Here is a 20405-nt window from a genome sequence, read left to right on the forward strand (position 1 = left end):
GACAGCAGGGTATTTTTTTTTAAAAAAACATAAAAGGATGTTTTTCGCTGTCTCCTAACAATGATCAAAGCCACTGAACGCTTCAGTTAATAATATTGCAAGAACAGAATATTTCATTGGTTCCCAGCATAAAGAGATTTAGATTAGATTTTTGATATTTTTATTATGTGTTTTATTTTGTGTGCGCTTTAAAAACATCCACTAAACAGTTTTTTAAAAACGAATCTTTTTTTTTTAATTTGCAAATATCAAGTTTATCCGTTCAAAATAATTTATTTCTCAGTTTAAGACCAAATCTATTAGTCGACCCATATTAACATGGCTGTTAGTTTTCTTATCAACTCCGCCCCCTGGTGCCAGTAGGTGGAAGTGAAGCGGCCAACATTATTGCTCTTCATTTTGAAGATGGCGGAGGGTGAATTGAACGTTGACAGCCTCATCTCTCGGCTTCTGGAAGGTGAACCCCTTTTACCCGGTCTCTCGCTGCTGTATAAGGTTGTTTTCTGAGCCCACTTTGAACGACGCTATGATTCTTTGACCACCGCGGTTGCTTCTGAGAGGGTAGTCGATGCGTTAGCCAGTCGGGCTACTGTTAGCCTCATGTAGCGGCGTTTCTCCGGCTACCTACTGCTAACATCACTGCTAGCTGGCCGTGTTTATAAACACGGGTGCACGCCTACATTTTCGAGTTGCTTTGCAAAAAATTGTCGGTTTGCCGTGCTTTTTTTTTTTTTTTTTTGCTACGTGGCTGTCCTGGCAGCATCGTGTAGTTCGCTATGTATTCGCCGTATTGTCCTCTCAACAACCTGACTTAAATGTATATATTTTTCCTTGGATGTTTCGCTGGTTTGTGGAATACAAATTCGTAGTGGTACTCCTATCCGCGACCCTTCAACATTAAAACTGACAGCTAAATTCTTTCTGCCGGAGGCTGTGGAGCAAATACTCGAATATTTAACACATTCATTCATTCACTCGGGTTTTTGCGAGCACGATGCAAGTTTTTGCCCCCCCCCAACCTACCTTCATGTTTACGTTTTAAAATGTACACCACCATTGACGTCACGTTGCCAAACCAGCAGCACTGTTAAATGGGACCATAAAGCCCGAGCTGCAGTTTTATTAGATAGATTAACGGATGGTTGGAAAGACTCATGTTTTCAAGTGAGGATATCTTGTGTGGGCTGCGAATTGTGTGTTCCCCGTGAGACTGGTCCACTGTGGCACATTCAGCTGTCCTTGGCATACTTTCCACCAGTATCTGTGACCGTCAAGAACGATGAGAAGCCACGATACCATCGTCAAATTGCAAAGGTTTGACGTTTGTACTTGTTGCTGCCAAAGCACGCTGCACAGCGGATTTGTACATTACATAGTTTCCAATGTTCCCATGGTTGTTGAAAAGAGGCAGCGCGGGAACTCCTCCATTTAAATGTAGCAGTTACATGAATTAACATGTGTGGATTTTTGCATTTCTGTTTTTTGTCTTTTTGTCTTTTTTTTCCCAGTTCTGCTCTGCGTCATCTCAAGACTTAGCCACTCTTGTGCTCCATCTCTAAACCAGATAATTTGAAAGGCCCTCGGGCTTTATTCTGTTTCCAGCATTATGTAATCGCTATCTGTACGCTTTGCTGCGGCTGAATGTTCAGACTTGGGGAAAAGCCAAGAACGGATGAGAGTGCTTATTCGCTGGAATTTAAACATATGGAACGTGGTGTCCGTAAGGCACACGTGCAAGCCATGAAATCTGCCGGGCGCAAAGCACAGTGTTTGTGTGTGCGGGGCACTGCAAATCCTCGTCGCTGCTTCATTTTAGCCTTTGCCCCACAGTGTTCTTAAGAACGTAATCTCTTCTAACAGTGCCAGCCTACACATGCGAGAATAGTCAAAAGGTTCCGCATTAGAGCTGCGCGAGCCCAGGAATCTGGGCTTAACTGGCTCTGGTGTGATGAGGAGGATGAGGCCTCGCCACTTTGGCGATTTCACGCATCACACCGTGGACACGGAGCGGTGCACACACACTGGAGATGGATGAGAGAATAAATGCGGCGTGAAAGTGATGGTGTGTGGAAGCACTTCTTGCGAACGGCGATGCCACTCAAATTTGCCACCTAATGAGGTTTAACATTCATTTGGTTCACTTCATCAGGCTTTGGTTGGATTATAATGCTGAGGAGACAGCACCAAGGAGGGAGTTGTGTGTTGTTTTGACTCCCTAATTCATTTGTAATCCATTTAGAAGCACCCCGCCTGGTCTTCCTCCAGTTTATTATCCACTTTTTCAGCGACCAAATAAATGCAAAATGCAAACCGGGCAATCTTCTGTTTTCTGACTTCTGCACTCATTGTTTTTGTTGTACCCAGAATCTTAAGTGGGTGTTTAGCTTGAGGGCATTCAATATTTTGTTAGATGTTAAACAATTTCTCATTTGTGGATATATTATGTTTATCTTCACATAGTTCTTTAATTTCCTCCACATGAATGTCAAACTGTGGCCATCCAGATACTGTTTACACTTCAGCCCATGTGTAAATACAGAGATGAAGTACCATAGTTATTTATCGTCATCACTTGTATTAATGCACGTCTCCCCCCTCTATAATCTCCCTTGCCGTGCCTACGGCTGCTTTGCTGCTGACTGGCGCCATGATTTGCCCATCACGCTCATCTTTTCATCAGTTTTAAAACATATCAGCACCCAAAGCTGTGGCGGAACTCCAGAAAGTGGGCTTAAGATAACAGTGCAGCGACACAGCCAATAAACCCACATTAGTGCTGAAGATGCGAGCTGCTCTCCCAGCCTCAGCAGTGGGGCTGGGAGACTAAGCGACTATAAGCTGCAGGAAACCAACTCCCGCGGCTCATCAGATTTTACGATTGCATCGTGATTCTGCCGCGCGTAGACACCTGCCAACCCCTACCAAAATAAAACCCAAAATGTGCTGAGGAATTTGACGGCACGACGCATTACAACTTAAACAGCGAACGTTAACAGAACGTTTTCTTCTTTGCCAGTCCGAGGAAGCCGCCCGGGGAAGATCGTCCAGATGACCGAGGCAGAGGTGCGGGGCCTGTGTATCAAATCCAGGGAGATCTTCCTCAGTCAGCCCATCCTGCTGGAGCTTGAGGCACCCCTGAAGATCTGTGGTCAGTGATGAACCTGTTTCTCTCCCCCGACTCGGCACATTATACCTATGTTTCACAGTTGTCGCCCCTCTGCTCCAGCCCCTTCTTACAATCATTTTTCTCTCCTGCAAAATCGGTATTTTGACACAGCTACGTGCCCGGCTTCTGCCCAAAGAAGAACTGCAGCCAAACAGTGACAGGATTGTACTTGTGTGTGCGCGCGCCGATCTGAGCGCTTCTCTCTCCAATGTTAAAAATGCCAGCGCTGAAACTATCTCTCGCTGGCGCCCACACCTCTCCGCGCACTCCCACATGCTTTATCTGTCCCCCCCCAGAACAGCGCCGCAACTGTAAACAACCCTGAGCGGTCTAATACATTTGCCAGCTCTTTAAAATGTACTACACACACGTATTTACTCGGAGATTGTGTGGCTTTTTCAACTTCATGCGGTAGCATTTAAATGGATCTTGGCAGTAATAGTTAGCAGCGTTTATTTCATTGTTTTTCTTCCTTCATAGGTGGGTTTGAGGATACTTCTCTATGTCAACCCAACTCGAACACATGACTCTTAAATATGCACGAGCGTCACGTGTTGTTTGTCACTGTCTGCCGTTTCTTTTTCCCTCCTTTCCTGTCTGGTTCCGTTGCAGAGGCTCCGTCCCCAGATTACTTTGTTGCGTGGCGACAGCGCCTCGGTTTCAGAAGACTACCGACTGTAAAGACCGGGCAGTAAATGCCTTTTAATTATTTAGGCAGGTCACTGCACTGGCTCCTGTGCTTTCTCCCATAAAGCACAGAGTCACCGGTGCAATTTCTCACAAGCAAAAATAAAACGGGGAGACATGAAAGTGATGTATTTGATTACAGTGTTGGACACGGTAGTAATAATCAATTTTATGCCAGAATAATCCAGACAGGATGAAACGGCACCCTGCAATAATGTAATCCTCTGTAATATAACCACGGGGTTGCATGTAAGCCGTGGGAGGAACTTGCTGGTTTAGAGCAGCATGAAGGCCAATTGTCGAGATACTAAATTATCTGAAAAGAGGCCACAAATGTGCCCAGATTTGGTCGCGCAATTCATTGTGTGCGCTCAAGCCTGGGCTCTTTCCAGTGTTTGGTTTTAGTCAGACAGAATGCCTTTTAATTATTCTTTTTGACTCAAGTTGAAAAAGTAGAAAGGTCACATAAACATCCCTCCACGTCTGTTATTCTTTGATCTTCAGGATTTGCTGAGTAACGGCTACTATGTTACTTCTCACACACTGAATATTCATTGCTTCATTCTGTAGGTCGTGTTCTAAGAAATAGACCTCTGCCATACATTCATCTGCCACTCTGTTGCTATTAGCGGCGGCCTCCCATGGTGGTCCGCGCCAACAGAAGGACCGGTTCTTGCCCGCTGGATAATTTTGGAGGCGGGCGCCACCGCCGGGCTGCAGGACGCCGCTGCTCATAACAGGCCATGATGCCAAACGTTGCCACACTGCAAAAACCGAAGCGCTATTGTATTCCTAAAACCAAAAGTAAGGAGAGAAAAGACAAATAATGGGTTGGATTTATGTTGAGAGGCTTTTCAATGCACCCAAACGCTTTACACTGAACCCAATATTCATTCACACCACATTCACACTGGAGGTGGGAAGCTACATGTGTAGCCACAGCTGTCCTGGGGAAGACTAGCAGCCAGTCTGCACCAAACGGCCCCCGCGACCACCACCAAACAGCCACTCACATTCGTAGGAGGGAATGTGGGTTAAGTGTCTCGCCCAAGGACAAGACGACAGACTGGGATGGAGCGGGATTTGAACCGGCAAACCTTTCGGTCATTGGACGACCCGCTGTACCTCCTGAGCTACAGTCGCCCCCAACAAAGACTAGCTGGCCGGTCCGACGGCATCACGGGGGAAAACCCGTTCCAGTGTCACACGACGCGTCCTGCTGCGATAATCGCACTGGACTCACTGGGTTTGGATGCTGCGTCAGTCAGTGCTGTTAAAAGCTGTGGCTAACCCCAGTACCTTGCGGTAGCACCACGGTGGTAGTGCTGTGCCATTGAAGCCACACTGTAATCAGCATGGCCCATCTATTGTAGTGGATTAAAAATGTGTCACCAGCACAGTGGTCTTCCTCCTTCCATTTGATAGGTGCTAGCAGGAGGAAAATTATGAATTTAGTCATAATTTAATATTATATTATTCTATGATTCCCAAGTTTTTAGTCTCTGTCTCTGAGATATTCCATTCCATTTATTTAGACGGGACAGTGCATATTAATGAACACTGACTACATGAGTGCTCACTTTAAATACGCTGCACTTCGCACTGCTGCTAAATTTAATCCGTAGTCCCCAAAACAATACAACAGTTGACATTAAAACAGTCCATATTATACAATAATTTCATAGCTACACTATTGCACAAGCACTGGCCATAGACATACAACTGCGCACATAAGAAAGACCCCGATTAAACATGGTTACAGGTGCTCACAAGTTTGGTTGTCTAATGTCCAGTCTGTCCTAAAAGTCGGACACTCTAATATTAATGGGTAGTCTCCTATCCGATTGTTTTTTTTTATATCCTCTTCCATGGGCGGTGTTGAGGCAAAACCAGAGGAGGAAATTCCCCTTGTTGTGTTTTGTTGCACTGACAGACAGAGAATCTGTGGCGCCGACCTAAAGTTCATCACACTTTAGGTCGCTCTGTTTTTGAAACCACTTTTCCTTCCTTTTTTTCAGACTGCGCTGCTATTCGCAGACTATTTTGACGCTGCAGAGGCGGCGGCGGCGAGTAAATAATTCACTGCCACCCTGCTGTTGGCTCTGATAGGCCAGGCGAGGGGGCTGCACCTCGGAAAGTCAGACCAAGTGTTCAGATTTCTGCACACAGACGACAAAGCTGGGTGAGGCGTCAGCGCCGTTTAGCCAAGTAACCTTGGTCTGTTTAAAACGTCCCTTCACAAAGTTCACTCGCTTCGGGCAAGGGTTACACAATTGTGAGGTCACGCGTCATCGCCCGTGTTGCTGTGACTGTTTTCATGTGCAAATTGCAGGATAAAATAGGTTAAGCTGTCATTGCCATGATCGTTCCCATTTGTGTTTTGTTTTTGTTGTTTTCTTCCGAAGCAAGTAAGAATTAGAGTTTTCTGTGACGCCTTCCATCCCCCGTGTTTACTCTGCTGTCATTACATGTTTTTCTCAGACTGTTCGGATTGATGGGAAAAAAAACTCCCATCAATTAAAAATCTGTGTGTTTTTTTTTTTGCATCATTCTAAAAGGTTTGCTGTATGTTGAATATATTAACAACATGGAATGAGATCAATTGTGCTCGTAAGGCAGATAAAGTCAGAGGACCACTGTGTGACATTCACAGGGATTTAATAAATCTAGTTGATTGTTTGATAGTAATGCAAACACACGAGGTTTCAATTATTTGATAAATCTCACAGCTGTTGATACAACAAAAAAGTCCCAATATTTTTTATGCTGTCACTGGAATTCCCGTGAAAGTTATCGCGAATGCTGCTAAAACTGCCACTCCTGTTCTTAAAAAATATAGAAAAATATACATAACATTTTTAGCACTGATTATAAGACGGCGCTGAACTTCTGATGTGTTAAATGTTCATTTCCAGAAAAAATATGTTGTCTATCAATCTTCCCATGTCACAGGCTCACCATATAAGTATAGGTTTGTGTCCGTGCAAGTTAGGTTGCCACTTGTGGTTTGGGTTTCGGTGTCTGGATTGGTGACAGGCGAAGGAATAAAAAAAAAAAAAAAAAAGAACAACATGCCCGGCGTCAGGATGTAACATTTTTGTGGTGATTTTTATCTTCTGAGTGGGCGGAGGCAAGCAGTCTGGACAGCCTAACGAGGCCCCGTATTTCATTTAAAATTTTATACGGTGTCATCCCATCATGAAGCATTGCCTCGAAAACAGCCTGGCACTTGACTCGGCCGACGTCTTGGCACACGGAGAAACCTGTTATTAGTGCCCCGCAGTCTCATGGCGAGGCCGCCGTCGTCCGCGTGCGGGGCCCTCCGTCCAAATTAGAGCAGCTCTTAAGTTGGTGCGAGATATAAAAAGGAAGCGGGCCTCGGTTAGGTCATAAAGCGATGATGGAATCGCATCTTCGGTGCCTGAGTGGGAGGCGAGATGAGGCTGACCCCTCGTCCCGCGAGAGCTTTTCAATTAAAGTGTGCGAGTGTCGACCTGCGTGCTTGTGTGTGTGTGCGTGCGCTTGTTCTTGTGATTAACCTGGACTGCCGGCGTCCACAACCCCCTGACTCATTCCACCGTGGCCTCCTCATTGATCTGGTGGCAGATGTAATGGCCCATTTTGTGTGTGTGTGTGTGTGTGTGTGTGTGTGTGTGTGTGTGTGTGTGTGTGTGTGTGTGTGTGTGTGTGTGTGTGTGTGTGTGTGTGTGTGTGTGTGTGTGTGTGTGTGTGTGTGTGTGTGTGTCCTGAGGCATGCTGCTGCAGAGAGGCCCACTAAAGCCCAGCTGCACCATGCGTCCCACTATTCTGAAAAGCACTCGCTTCAACTGGGAGAATCATGCAAATATTACTAAACACAGGCTGTAGAAACACTACTTATGCTTATATTGTGACAATTTATCCCAGGCGTCTAAAACAAAGGTACTGTCTAGATTAATAGTGGCCTCCAGTCTTTTAAGGACCAAATTACACCCTTCGTCTAATCTTTGATTTTCCTGTCAGACTGTTGCTTTGCTCGAACTTCCACCTTTTTAGAAGGGAACAAAAACAAGGTCACTGCATGGTTTCCCATCAGCTGGGTCGAGGTGTCCTCTTTGGCTTCACTGTGTACTGATTCGGGGTGATTTTCAGACATTCTTTATTTATTTTTGTTTTGTTTGTTTTGGCTTAAGCTGTGTGAAAGGTGGCTCAAGCAAAAGAACACCAAAAAAAAAAGAATGAATTCAAAGGTAACTTTGGTTTGGAAGCGCAAAAAAAAAAAAAAAAAAATCAATTATCATATGCCGTCTTAGTTCACAGTCTCCTCCAAATGGAATGGACGTTCATTTTGACTCAAAAAGCCAAACTAGATCAGTAATGGGATTAGGAACTTGATTGAATGACTGTTTCTTTCTTTGTTCCTTCTTCTGCAGTGAAGTCCACATTGATTGGAACCTTCTATCCTGCCACAAGCACTTTTGATTGATCTATATATATATATATATATATATATATATATATATATATATATATATATATATATATATATATATATACATATATATGTATATATATATATATATACATATATATGTATATATATATACATGTTTGTTTTTTTTGTTTAAATCAATCCCAATGTATATGTGGTTGCCTCCTGTGACCATACTCTTTACCAGTCAATCATGAGTTTGGCGCAACAATGACGGTTCACTGATCCATGAAGGGAAACAGCCAGCAGGCAGCGGTCGGAGTCTGTCGATGTAATTTAGTGCCTGTATCCTCGTTGCGTCACCTCTCAGCCCCCGTTTAATTGTTTCCCTCTTTCATATTGTAAATATTAAACATTAACGTCCCGGCTCCTCTTTTGCCTCTCGCCGTTTCAGGCGACATCCACGGTCAGTACACAGACCTACTCAGGCTGTTTGAGTACGGCGGCTTCCCACCGGAGGCCAACTACCTGTTCCTGGGCGACTACGTGGACCGGGGGAAGCAGTCCCTGGAAACCATCTGCCTCCTGTTGGCCTACAAGATCAAATACCCAGAGAACTTCTTCCTGCTCAGGGGCAACCACGAGTGCGCCTCCATCAACCGCATCTACGGCTTCTACGACGAGTGTGAGTAGAATTCATCGGACCGACGCGAGTAAAACGTCACAAGAGGGACTGAAGGTTTGGTTTTGACGTTGCGCTCCGTCTGCGCCGCCAGGCAAGCGCAGGTTCAACATAAAGCTGTGGAAGACTTTCACCGACTGCTTCAACTGCCTTCCAATTGCTGCTATTATCGACGAGAAGATCTTCTGCTGCCACGGGGGTGAGAAAACTGTTGTGGCAAAAGTAACTGAATGTCATCGCGGCTACATGATGGCAAACAGTTTGTCTCTCGGGCAAGAGAGTTGGAGAGATGGCAGGTTTTGGCGTGCGGCAACATTTTGGTTTCCAAGCAAGGAGAAATGTGAAAAGGCGACAGACTGACAACATGCAGACACTGCAGAACAATAATTAACACACACACACACACACACACACACTTTGGGGCACTTTTTCCCCACATTTTAGTGATTTAAAAAAACAGGTTGCACTCTCCACACCTTTTTTTTTTTTCTCCTTAAATGATCACAATATTAATTGTACACTGAGCTTGTTAGTGAAGGGTTGTTGTTACTGTGAGATTTTGATATTGTGCTGTATTGAAAAGTCATGACGTCCGCACTCCTTTGTCAGGGCTGTCACCTGATTTGCAGTCGATGGAGCAGATTCGCAGGATCATGAGGCCAACAGATGTGCCTGATACAGGTACGGTTAAATCATGTGCTTGTGCACTTTTACATGCTTTTTACACACACACACACACACACACACACACGCACGCACTGTCTGGATATCTAAAAATTCATTCAGAATGATTTAATAGTTGTTTCATCAGCCTTCATCCCTGTCCACGAGACTGTGTTCTTTACCTCCCATTTGTATGTGTGTGTAAGGCCTGCTGTGTGACCTGCTGTGGTCCGACCCCGATAAAGATGTGCAAGGTTGGGGAGAAAACGACCGCGGCGTCTCCTTCACCTTCGGGGCAGATGTCGTCAGCAAGTTCCTAAACCGCCACGACCTGGACCTCATCTGCAGGGCCCACCAGGTGATTAAACCGGGCAGTGAAGGTGAACGCGTATCGCAAAATGCAGGAGGCAGCGGCAACATGCTTGAACTTGTAGGCTTTTGCTATCATGAAGCTGACCTCCATCTTTGGTTCAAGTAACTGGAGCTGATGCAAGAGCACGGACATCTCATCTTATCCACATGTTAATAGAGCCCCTGCTGCAGTCCTGCGGCTCTTTCTCCTGCTCCATTTGCTATTTCAGCCCTGTGCTGGCTGCACTGCTTTGATGCAGGTGTAGGAGGTCCGCACACTCGACTCGAGCTGAAACCAACCCAATATCTTCTCCTTGGCATCGATCGCTGGAGGCGGCAGAATAACGTTGCGCATGCTCTCTTCTTCTTCCTCTTCTTCTTCTTCTTCCTCTTCTTCCACTCGCAGGTTGTGGAGGATGGATACGAGTTCTTTGCCAAGCGCCAACTGGTCACACTCTTCTCCGCTCCAAACTACTGCGGGGAGTTCGACAACGCAGGCGGCATGATGAGCGTCGACGAATCCCTCATGTGCTCATTTCAGGTAGCGCGAGAAAGAAAAGGACAAGGCTGACACATGCTGAATGTTGATGCTCCTTTGATGATAATAAATAAATGACATTTTCTCTCTCTTGAAGATCTTGAAGCCCTCAGAGAAGAAGGCCAAGTACCAGTACAGCGGTGTAAATTCGGGTCGGCCCGTCACCCCACCCAGGACCACCCAAGCCCCCAAGAAGAGGTGAACGTCCAGCCTTGCCCCTCCCCCACTCCCCCCTCTTCCCACCATCAATGCGACCCCTGTGATTTCCCTGTAGCGTGAGGATGCAGGGCTTATCTGATTTCCCAAATCCTTCTCCTCTTTTTGTCCCCTACTTACCGAGCCCCCTCCCCAACTCCACTGACAGCTCTTTTCTTAATGTGTAAGTGTACATAAATTTGCCGTGACCAATCTTGTTTCATTACTTTCTTTCTTTTTTGCCTGTTTGTTGGTATTTTTAATATGACTAACGAATAACCTTTCTGTGGTTTTACTTCCAATGCCATTTGAGGTTTGAGCAAATGCCTTCTCTGTAAAGAAAAAAATCGAAAAGAAAGAGGGACAACGTGTGTGTGAGTTTGATGAAGTCTTGTTCAGTTCAACTAAAACACAGTCCTTGTTGTTCTGCCTGGACCTGTAAAAAAAAAAACTTTGCAACGTGTTTCAATTCAATGAGGCTTCAGTTTTTGTGCAATGAAAAATAGCTTTTTTGAACCATAATTTAGCACAACAGCTTATACACTTTAAAAGCATTAGAGGTGAACTTTGGTTTGTTATGCACATTATATGATCAATCTTTGAAGAGGTGCCCCTCACCCGTGAGTAGTGGGGGGAGGGGGGGGGGGGATAGTGAGCGTCATGAATGAAATTGAATGCAAACAGAGGCTGACTCAGAAGCTGCTGGCAGTGCCCCCCCACCCACACACGAGACCCCCCGGGTGTCCGTCCCTCTGCTCCATTATGCCTCCCTGTGCCTCGACTCCACGCCCACACAAAAACATGTCGCCTGTCATACAAAACCAGGCATCTATGGGGCATTTTTTTGTTGGTTTGTTTTGTTGGTTTTTTTTCCTCCTCGTTTGGATTATTCCCCCACATTTGATCCACATGATTTTGTGAGAGATGCAGTGGGGATTTTCTTTTGCAGCTCGTGCCAACAGAATATTAAGTCCTTGCACACACACATAGAAATAATAGGCATATTCAACCTGCGTACAAACTGAATGAATGGCGCATTTTAAGTGCTGAATGGGGGGGAAAAAGGAATGTCTTTGCAGACTTTGTATGTCATGTAGCAGGTAGGGATAGAAAATATCAAATGGCACTGGTTGCAGTTTTACAATCGTCAATAAGCTTGTGCGAGTTAAATTTTAATGACATGCAAAATATTTAGAAGCCGTTCATCAAATGCTCTGTAGTATTTGAATTATTAAGCACTGCATTTCTAGAGTACGCAGCAAGTAAAAGTCTGTATTTGAAAGTGTGCGAAAAAACAACAACAACTGCTCTTCTGCTCTGTTATCAGTCAGTCTGTTTTGGTACGGAGTTCAGACTACTGCTGTAGTACCAGACCTGGTTGCTTATGCGGTAGTGATGCCACCTGGTGTAAGTGTTCAAGTAGACAGCTTCGGGATGGCCAGTACACAGTAATTCACTTGCCACAAGGACGTCCCCTGCTTATCTTGGTATGCAGTTAACTTCAGTCCACTGCAGATGAGATGCAGTTGACCACTTATGGGGGGGAAACAGTTGCCTCATTTCTTTTCTTTGTAATTTTGCTCTTTGTTTCTTTGTATTGGTATTATTCTTCTGTTGTGTTTCTATGTTTTCTCTTCATATTGTTCTCTTTTTATTCACTTAATTTATTTCCTAATGATGAGAACAAAAAGAAAACAATAAGGCGTAACCTAAAGCTGTTTTGCAATTTGTACAAGTTTGTTTGAGAGTCTATAAATTCAATAAAAATGGATGGAAACCTAAAATGTATCAATTTCTTATTGATGTCTTTCACATTCATGTATGGCGCTGTATGATCATGAATTAGGAATCATTAAAGCTATTCTCCCCCACGTTTGCATCAACTTTCATGTCCGTCGTTTAGTGAAGAATACAAACTCAAAGGCTGAAGAGAATGTGTAATATACCTGACTGCTAGTCTGAACAAACAATGCCCATATTCCGACTGTCACTGTCATGTTTTAAAACAGTTTAAAAATAGATTCCCTTCTAAAAAATAAAATTAAAAAGACATTTTAAAATAATGTAAATGATCTTTTGCCATTATTCTGGCTAATCAGCAGTATAAGTCAAATGTTAAATATGACTTCTTATAGTGAATTGTGTATCATTGAGAGAACAGCTGCAGAAAAACACTATGTTAATTTTTTGATCCAACAACGTATTGTGTGTACTGACCCTTAGCCTTAACCTTGTAAAGACGGCAATGCGGTGTATTTGTGTAATTCACTCCTCCGACCTGTAGAGTGCACCGTGATCGCTTGGATTCACCTTTCCGCTGGAACAGCTCTCACAGCCCTCACAGCCGCAGCAACACAAGAGCAGCTTCCTAAACACTGTGGATGGCTCACAGGATCCCGAACAGAGTCGTGTCACCGGTGCAGACGGTTTATAGATCAGTGAGGTTTCCTGCCGCTAAACCAGAAACGCAAGTTGCTATTAAAGCTGACAGTCACTAGTCTGTCCCATCCATGGATCTATTATAAGATCCCATTCCATGCAGCTAATCTAATCAATAGAAATTCGTGGTTCGAGCGAATCCGCGAATTCAAACATTTGAAACAGTAAGTTTGCAGGCGAACGTTTAGCGTTTGTATTTCCGGGTACATAGGAGACGGTGTGACTCTGATGTGTCGCCGTTGTTTACAAGTGCAAAGTTCACCACAGAAGGTAACGTGTTCGCAAAATATCTTTATAGCCTGCAAATTAACATGTTTACGCGAAAATACGCGCATGTAAGCTAACTTGCATGTTTACTAGCTAACAGGAAGTAGCTTGAAGCTTGACTGTCACGAGCTATGGCTACATGATCCCAAATCAAATTCTTGGTTTATTATTATTATTATTATTATTATTATTATTATTATTATTATTATTATTATTATTGTTAGTGTCTGCTAAAACCCTACACGTTGAGAAACGCAACCGCCACTACTTCATTGACATCAAGTTTGAAATAATTGATGACATGGTCTAATTGCGAGTTGTGTTCTGAGCTTTGTTTATCTTATTTTCTCTAATTTTCCAGCCTGAACAACCCTTTTTCTGGCGAGCTCTGATGGCATTCTGTCTAACAGTAGTACTCTGTGCTGGCAGCAATGACCTGTGGGTAGAGGAGTGCCCGTACTGAAGAATGGCAAGGTTCAGACGGAAGCACTGTGTCACGTTGATTGCCCTTGTGTTGCTAGTACTTGTGGTAACCCTTGTCCTAAAGGGCCTTCCACCAGAGGACTCCTTGCAAAACGACCACTTCGGCGCAGCTGTGTTCCTGGGCGGGAAGAACAAGATGGAAAAAGACAGCATTAAGAAACGTGAACAAATCAAAATGAGCAACTCTGCCAAATCAAACAACGATGCACACCTGGAGGCGGCGCTTAGAATGTACCCTCCACCCAATTACTACGTCCATGCCTTCTATTATGCTTGGTATGGGAATCCAAAACTTGACGGCAAATACATCCACTGGAACCACCTGCAACTTCCCCACTGGGATGCCAAAGTGGCCGAGAGGTACCCCCAAGGGAGACACAGCCCACCTGACAACATTGGCGCAAACTTCTACCCCTCTCTAGGGCCCTACAGCTCCAGGGATCCTGAGGTGATTGAGGCCCACATGCAGCAGCTACGTACAGCAGCCATTGGTAAGGACTATGGAATGATAAACCCTGTTCAGGAAATAGTCATGGATTAAAAAAAAACAAAAAACAAGTGGACTACAGTGTCTTGACCAAAGGTTCATTCGACGCATGCAAAGCTGTGACTTGAGATTGAGATCGCTTCAGCTCTTGTGACAAGTAAAAATCCAAATTTGAACCATGATATGTTTTGCATGTCCAAGCCATGCAAATGTAGTTTCCTATGAGGCAGCAGGTGTTGTATGTGGTCACATTGGTTGTCATTTCTTATCTCATTGGCATTTGATATTAAGACCAAAAACTGCTTTATGCATTTCGCCTGCTTTTGCCAATGTCATAGAATTTTCAGTCCTTTTTAATTTAACTTTGATAAAAATGTGGCTTGTCTTTGGACAGTTGACTGCGTCTTTCATTCAGTCTAGTGTGATGTCATGTTTTCTCAGGTGTCATCGCTGTTTCCTGGTATCCTCCTGAAATGGGGGATGATAACGGTGAATCAATGGACGAGTTTATGCCTTTGATCCTTCAAGTTGCACATAAATACCATATTAAGGTTTGTGTGAGTGATTTCAGCAGCCTTTTGTGTTGCATTTCCCCTCGATATGAAAGAAAATTGCACAGAATAGTGAAAGTGTAGAAAATAGCAAGTTTATGTGGGAACAATTAGCCTTTTTAAATGTTTCAAGGTCCCTCATTATACTCATTTTCAGATCTTTTCTGTTTCCATCTATCGCTATTAGTGTATTGGGTATTGACGGCCTTTGTGAGATCACACATGGTAGAATTCCAGCCCTGCATGTTTTTAGCACACATTTTATCCGTAGTGGAGTGCAGAAAAAGAGAGACTTTCTCATTTCTTGGGACTTTACAAGCAGGCACGAGACACATATTGTCAGAAAATGTGAATAAAAAGATTTTTTTTCATCACATCACAAAGCTACGTTTTCATGCAAATGTGCAACCTCTGTTCACAGGTCACGATTCACATTGAACCATACAAAGGAAGAGACGAAGTCAGCATGTTCGCCAACGTCAAATACATTGTGGAGAAGTGAGTACCATATTTTCCGGACTATAGAGCGCACCTCAATATAAGCCTCACCCACTAAGTTTTAAAAAAAAAAAAATTGTAAATGTACATATATAAGCCGCACCGGGCTATAAGCCGCCGATATCTAGGTTGTGAAATGAGATATATATTGGATAGATAGATGGATAAAGATTAGAAAGATAGATTTACCGGTACACAGAAAGATTTCTTACTTGTTTATTAACATAACTGAACTGATTAGTTTCCGAGCGGTGCCGGTAACACAGCAGTAACAGTGCAGATCAACCAAAACAGAAAAGTTGCGCACTGAACCCACTGAACACAGGTCGAACCGCTGTCACTTTTTCTTCATGCGCACCGGAACCATAAAAGTCGCTTCATGAACGCTGAACCCAGAAACCACCTGTCACTGTTCATCTTCCTCCTGCACACTGACACCGCTGAAGTCACTTCCTTCTTTAGTGTCGGAGTTGAACAGCCTCAGAAGAGCTTCGTCGCATACCTTTTCTGTGTCTATGTCAGTGTTGCTCTCCGTGTCGCCACTTGTCTCGTTTTTTTGCACTTCCTGCTAAAGTGCCCCCTGGCAGGTGAAGTAAAATCCACAGAAAAGCATAAGCTGCATGGTTCAAAGCGTGGGAAAAAAGTAGCGGCTTATAGTCTGGAAAATACGTGCTGTTCACACCTTAGCGCCGTGATAGCACCCCAATTTCTGAAGAATTGTGAATGACACCTCTGCTCCGTTGATTAACTCCCTGTCTTTCAGATACAGTGAGCACCCGGCCTTCTTCAAGTACCGGACAAGCACCGGCAAGCTCCTTCCGCTCTTCTACGTGTACGACTCCTACCTGCTGAACTCGGAGCAGTGGACCAAGCTCCTAAAGCACACGGAGAGCAGCAGCATCAGACATACTCCATACGATGCCATCTTCATCGCCCTGCTGGTGGAGGAGAAGCACAAGAGGGATATCCTGACGGCGGGCTTCGACGGCATCTACACCTACTTTGCCACCAATGGGTTCTCCTACGGGTCCACCCAGCGGAACTGGGAGTCCCTCAAAGCCTTCTGTGAGGACAATAATCTGATTTTCATCCCCAGCGTGGGGCCCGGCTACGTTGACACGAGCGTGCGACCCTGGAACTTCCAAAACACCCGAAACCGCATCAACGGCAAGTACTATGAGACCTCGCTGAGTGCCGCATTGCGGGCCAAGCCCGATTTTATCTCCATAACCTCCTTCAATGAATGGCACGAGGGGACCCAGATTGAAATGGCAATTCCAAAATCGGGCCAGACTGTGTATCTGGACTATCTGCCCAATAAACCTGCAATCTACCTGGAGATTACAAGCAAATGGGTTGCCATTTTTGGCGGCGAGCGACGCCGGTGGCAGGAGTGAGCAGACTCGGGCACATGGCTGACGTTTATTCACACTTTTATTAAACAGTTAGATGAGAGTCTAATGAAGTTAAGCTGCACTACTGAATCAAACGTGCACATAAAATGTGCACAACAGCTTTCCTATTTATTGTAACGCCAATAGCAAATGCATCCCCTCCATAATTGGTCCATTGATGTGTGTATGTGCGTGAAATGTGAAAATTTCCATTATTAATTTACAGTGTTCGCATCATGTTTACACAGCGTTGTCCTTTTTGTTTTTTAATTCAAAACAGGTCGGGCATGTTTTGCCAGTGTATAAACCCGTTGCGACAATGTTAAAACCCTCCAATGAACTTGAGTGAATCGTGCAAATGACACAAATAAACAGAGCCGTCTGCTTGTTGGAAAGCTGTCGCGCTGCGTCCAGCCCTGCTCTGAGGCACGACAGGCTGGAGCACAATGTTGAACTTGTGTGTTTTGAAAGGCATGCCAGCCTTCCGCCTCCCCCCACAAACTGCAAAAATCTCCTCTTCTTTTTTTTTCTTTTTTACCTCTTTTTATTAAAAAAAAAAAAAAAAAAAAATCTTCTTTGCTTAGGACCTCCACAGCAGAGGTGTGTGTGTGTGTGTGTGTGTGTGTGTGTGTGTGTGTGTGTGTGTGTGTGTGTGTGTGTGTGTGTGTGTGTGTGTGTGTGTGTTCCAACCTCCCCCTTGTTGGCACCTTGACCCTGCAGTTTTAGCTGAGACAGAGGAGAGACGCAGTCAGAAGACAGCCAGGCTCAGCCCCAATAAATGGATGAATCAGTGGGATGCGACAGGACAGCAGAACACTCAGAGAGTGCAAGGAGGAGGACATGGTCGGGTTACTTTTGAATTTTTCAGTATGTCTATGTTCACGAAAGAGGAGAGTAGCGGGGTTTGATTTGTTTATTTCTTTTCACTTTTGAATTTTAAAATGTTTTTTTTCAGTTGTGTATGCATTCTTTACCATTACGTAAAGATTTGCAGTTCATATTTAGAGCCATGGCAGATGGAGAGAGGTGTGATGGATTTTACCCAAGGATTTCTTGATATGTGAGTTAAAGCCTTTCATGTTTTTTTTTAATAATATAATCTTTATTGGATTGAGGCGAAATACAAGAAATCGTATGCAACCCACAGTTTCTGCTAAAGCTACAAAATGGGAGTTTTTAGGTTTGTTTGAAGCAAGGGTCAGACAACACTGCACACAAGTGACGCAACTGTTTGCACCCTGCAGATGAGTAATGTGCTCAGCGTGCTGATCATCCTCTCTTTTAGCACAACATTAGTGTCTATGAGCCCACTGATCACATGATGGTAACGCTGCAGGCGAGACACCACACGGACACCAGCCACATCCTGGTATCACAGTATTGATTCATCTTCTTTACTTTCTTCAGCCTTAACGTTTTCCCTTATTGAACTTTGCAAAGCCTTTCTTTCATATCTTTCAACTTCCCCTTTCCAAAATTCCGAACATTTACTGTGACTGTCAAACACCTTTAAATCAGACATTTTCACCGACATTTTTTTAAATCTATTTCTCCTCCAATTTCTTTGATTTTTACTCAAGGAGCCCCCTTTTGGAAAGCCAAAATTATTTTCCCAATAACGTAGCATTAATGTACATTCAGGTTTCAAAACCATTATAGACACTATTGGTCCTTATGGAGGCAAATTATCACCTTTACTTTGATTCCAACCAGTTTATATGAAACTTACGTTCCGAGCAACTGGTCCAATCAGGGGTTACCCCGATTGAATTGAAATTCACTTGTTTCTTAACTTGAGAAAAAGCATAACAGACGTCAGTGATTATCGCTTTTCAGTAAAGATATTGTGGTGGATTGTCAGGCAGCAGCAGTGACATGTAGATGATAACAGTGTCCTCGTTGACACCGACTTGATTATATAGAAGTAAGTTTATTATAAAAGAGGTCAGGCACCGTTTCTCTGACACCGCTGAACGCATCGCAGGTGTGTGTGAGATCCTTTTCTCACTCGGTGCAGTAGAGGCTAGTTGGTTCCATTCTCGCGTGGTTTCCTCCTCTGTTATTAACGGAACCTCTGCATCTTTGTGTTCTTTAAAGTAACTTTTCGACCATGAAATTATGATTCCAAACTCAGTAAAGCGGTGCATAACCGATTAATAGGATCAATCACTTCACCATTACCACCGAAAGGTAGCTAGAGCTGCTTTAACTGGGACAATAACCCATACACCTTCCCGCATCCTGCCGCTGATCTTGAGTCTGGAGCACATCTGTCTCTTTTATGTTTGCTTACGGAGCAAAGAGATCCATAGAGGACGCTATCACCAGAGCAACTACTGTATGCCGTGCTGAGCCATCAGGGGCCACCATGGGGAGCAATGTGAGGATCCTCTTCCGGGACTTTCTGGTCTCTTTCGAGACATGCAGCTTGCTCAAGACAATTAAACGTGCGTATTATCTGATTTCTTCTTAAGTAAATGTGTAAATAAATAATGGACGACACAATTAGGTAAAGAATTGAGTACCAAATACTTTAGAATATGGCTTAATTCATTCAAATGTATTTTTATCTCAGGACATTGAAGACGAGATGACCTTTGTGATGCTTTCAGTTTTAACACTTTTGACCAAATTTTTTTATTTAATTTGACTAATTTAGCGAAAACAAGTCAAATGCAATAATAAATAAATAGATTTTTAAATGGTGCAATTCTCTGCCAATAAAAGCCAATCCCTGCCATAATCCCCATTTGTCTCCTTCTGCTGTAGCTTTGGCGCAATTTCACCAAGTCGAAATGGCTACTTTTCCCAAAGCGTATTCCAGAAAGAGGGTTTTGTGACAACTCTGAGCGTGTTAACCCTGGTCGACTGCAGATTTTATTCAACAAAACAAAAACCTCATTGTGTCTATATATACCGATGGTGTCTTTATTTATCCTGTTATCAGACACATAATCTGTCATCAAGAAGACCGACATACCGCCGAAACATGTCAGGTATGCTTTGACAGATTTCCCGTCTGATCACAGGAGAAACCCAAAGTTTCTTTCCGTCTCCTCGCTGAAATGCTTGCGTCACTAATCTACATTGTCGCCGAGTGTTGCCCTCCATCTGAATAAATATATGCTGGTTTGATGGTGGTGGACATGTTGCGTTCTGCTGTCGAGGATCCTGGTTTAAGAGCCGATACTTGGGTGGGTTCAGCTGAACTCGGAGTTAAGGATTTGAACCTCCAACCTGGACCCCTACATTGTATTGTGTCTTGCGATTTTGACACGGTTGGGTGTCGCCTCACAGTAATAAGGCCGCAGGTTCGATTCCCGGGACTGGAGCCTTTCTGTGTGGAGCTACATGTTCTTCCTGTGTCTGCGTGGGTTCTCGGGCTTCCTCCTGCGTGCCCAACAACATGCATGAGAGGCAAATTGGGAAAATCTTTTTTTGTCTTTCAATGTCGTCCTGCAGTGAACTGGCAAATTTATATACTGGTTTATACATCTTTTCTGAAAGTGCTGTCAGCCGCAAGTACATGGGGTGGGCTCGGTCCCGAGAACCCTGCTTGCAGGTTTAATTGTGTTTGTACTTTCTTTTGTTGC

The 20405-nt window shown here is 44.0% G+C and overlaps 2 protein-coding genes across 2 annotated transcripts; both read left to right on the forward strand.

Annotated features, from left to right (window-relative positions):
* The first annotated feature begins 274 nt into the window (after nt 1–274).
* LOC142883094 (serine/threonine-protein phosphatase PP1-beta catalytic subunit) lies at nt 275–12477 on the forward strand. Its single transcript, XM_076017711.1, has 8 exons — nt 275–457; nt 3017–3148; nt 8719–8949; nt 9041–9145; nt 9556–9627; nt 9816–9967; nt 10367–10501; nt 10596–12477. The coding sequence occupies exons 1-8, from the start codon at nt 406–408 to the stop codon at nt 10698–10700; spliced, it is 984 nt and encodes a 327-aa protein (XP_075873826.1). The 5' UTR covers nt 275–405; the 3' UTR covers nt 10701–12477.
* A 598-nt stretch (nt 12478–13075) lies between these two features.
* Nucleotides 13076–17260, forward strand: manea (mannosidase, endo-alpha). Its single transcript, XM_076017712.1, has 5 exons — nt 13076–13402; nt 13761–14373; nt 14811–14920; nt 15342–15418; nt 16182–17260. The coding sequence occupies exons 2-5, from the start codon at nt 13866–13868 to the stop codon at nt 16813–16815; spliced, it is 1329 nt and encodes a 442-aa protein (XP_075873827.1). The 5' UTR covers nt 13076–13402; nt 13761–13865; the 3' UTR covers nt 16816–17260.
* The last annotated feature ends 3145 nt before the right edge of the window (nt 17261–20405 follow it).

This window comes from Nelusetta ayraudi, unplaced genomic scaffold, assembly GCF_046127955.1.
Source record: "Nelusetta ayraudi isolate G7.1 ecotype Tasmania unplaced genomic scaffold, CSIRO-AGI_Nayr_v1 ptg000007l, whole genome shotgun sequence".
Classification (NCBI taxonomy): domain Eukaryota; kingdom Metazoa; phylum Chordata; class Actinopteri; order Tetraodontiformes; family Monacanthidae; genus Nelusetta; species Nelusetta ayraudi.

Excerpts from the sequence above, each read along its gene's own strand:
- LOC142883094 (XM_076017711.1), top strand. The coding sequence starts at position 406 with ATGGCGGAGGGTGAATTGAACGTTGACAGCCTCATCTCTCGGCTTCTG. Across the intron at positions 458-3,016 it reads CATCTCTCGGCTTCTGGAAG|TCCGAGGAAGCCGCCCGGGG; the intron begins GTGAACCCCTTT and ends CTTCTTTGCCAG. Across the intron at positions 9,146-9,555 it reads GATCTTCTGCTGCCACGGGG|GGCTGTCACCTGATTTGCAG; the intron begins GTGAGAAAACTG and ends CTCCTTTGTCAG.
- manea (XM_076017712.1), top strand. The coding sequence starts at position 13,866 with ATGGCAAGGTTCAGACGGAAGCACTGTGTCACGTTGATTGCCCTTGTG. Across the intron at positions 14,921-15,341 it reads CACATAAATACCATATTAAG|GTCACGATTCACATTGAACC; the intron begins GTTTGTGTGAGT and ends CTCTGTTCACAG. Across the intron at positions 15,419-16,181 it reads GTCAAATACATTGTGGAGAA|ATACAGTGAGCACCCGGCCT; the intron begins GTGAGTACCATA and ends CCTGTCTTTCAG.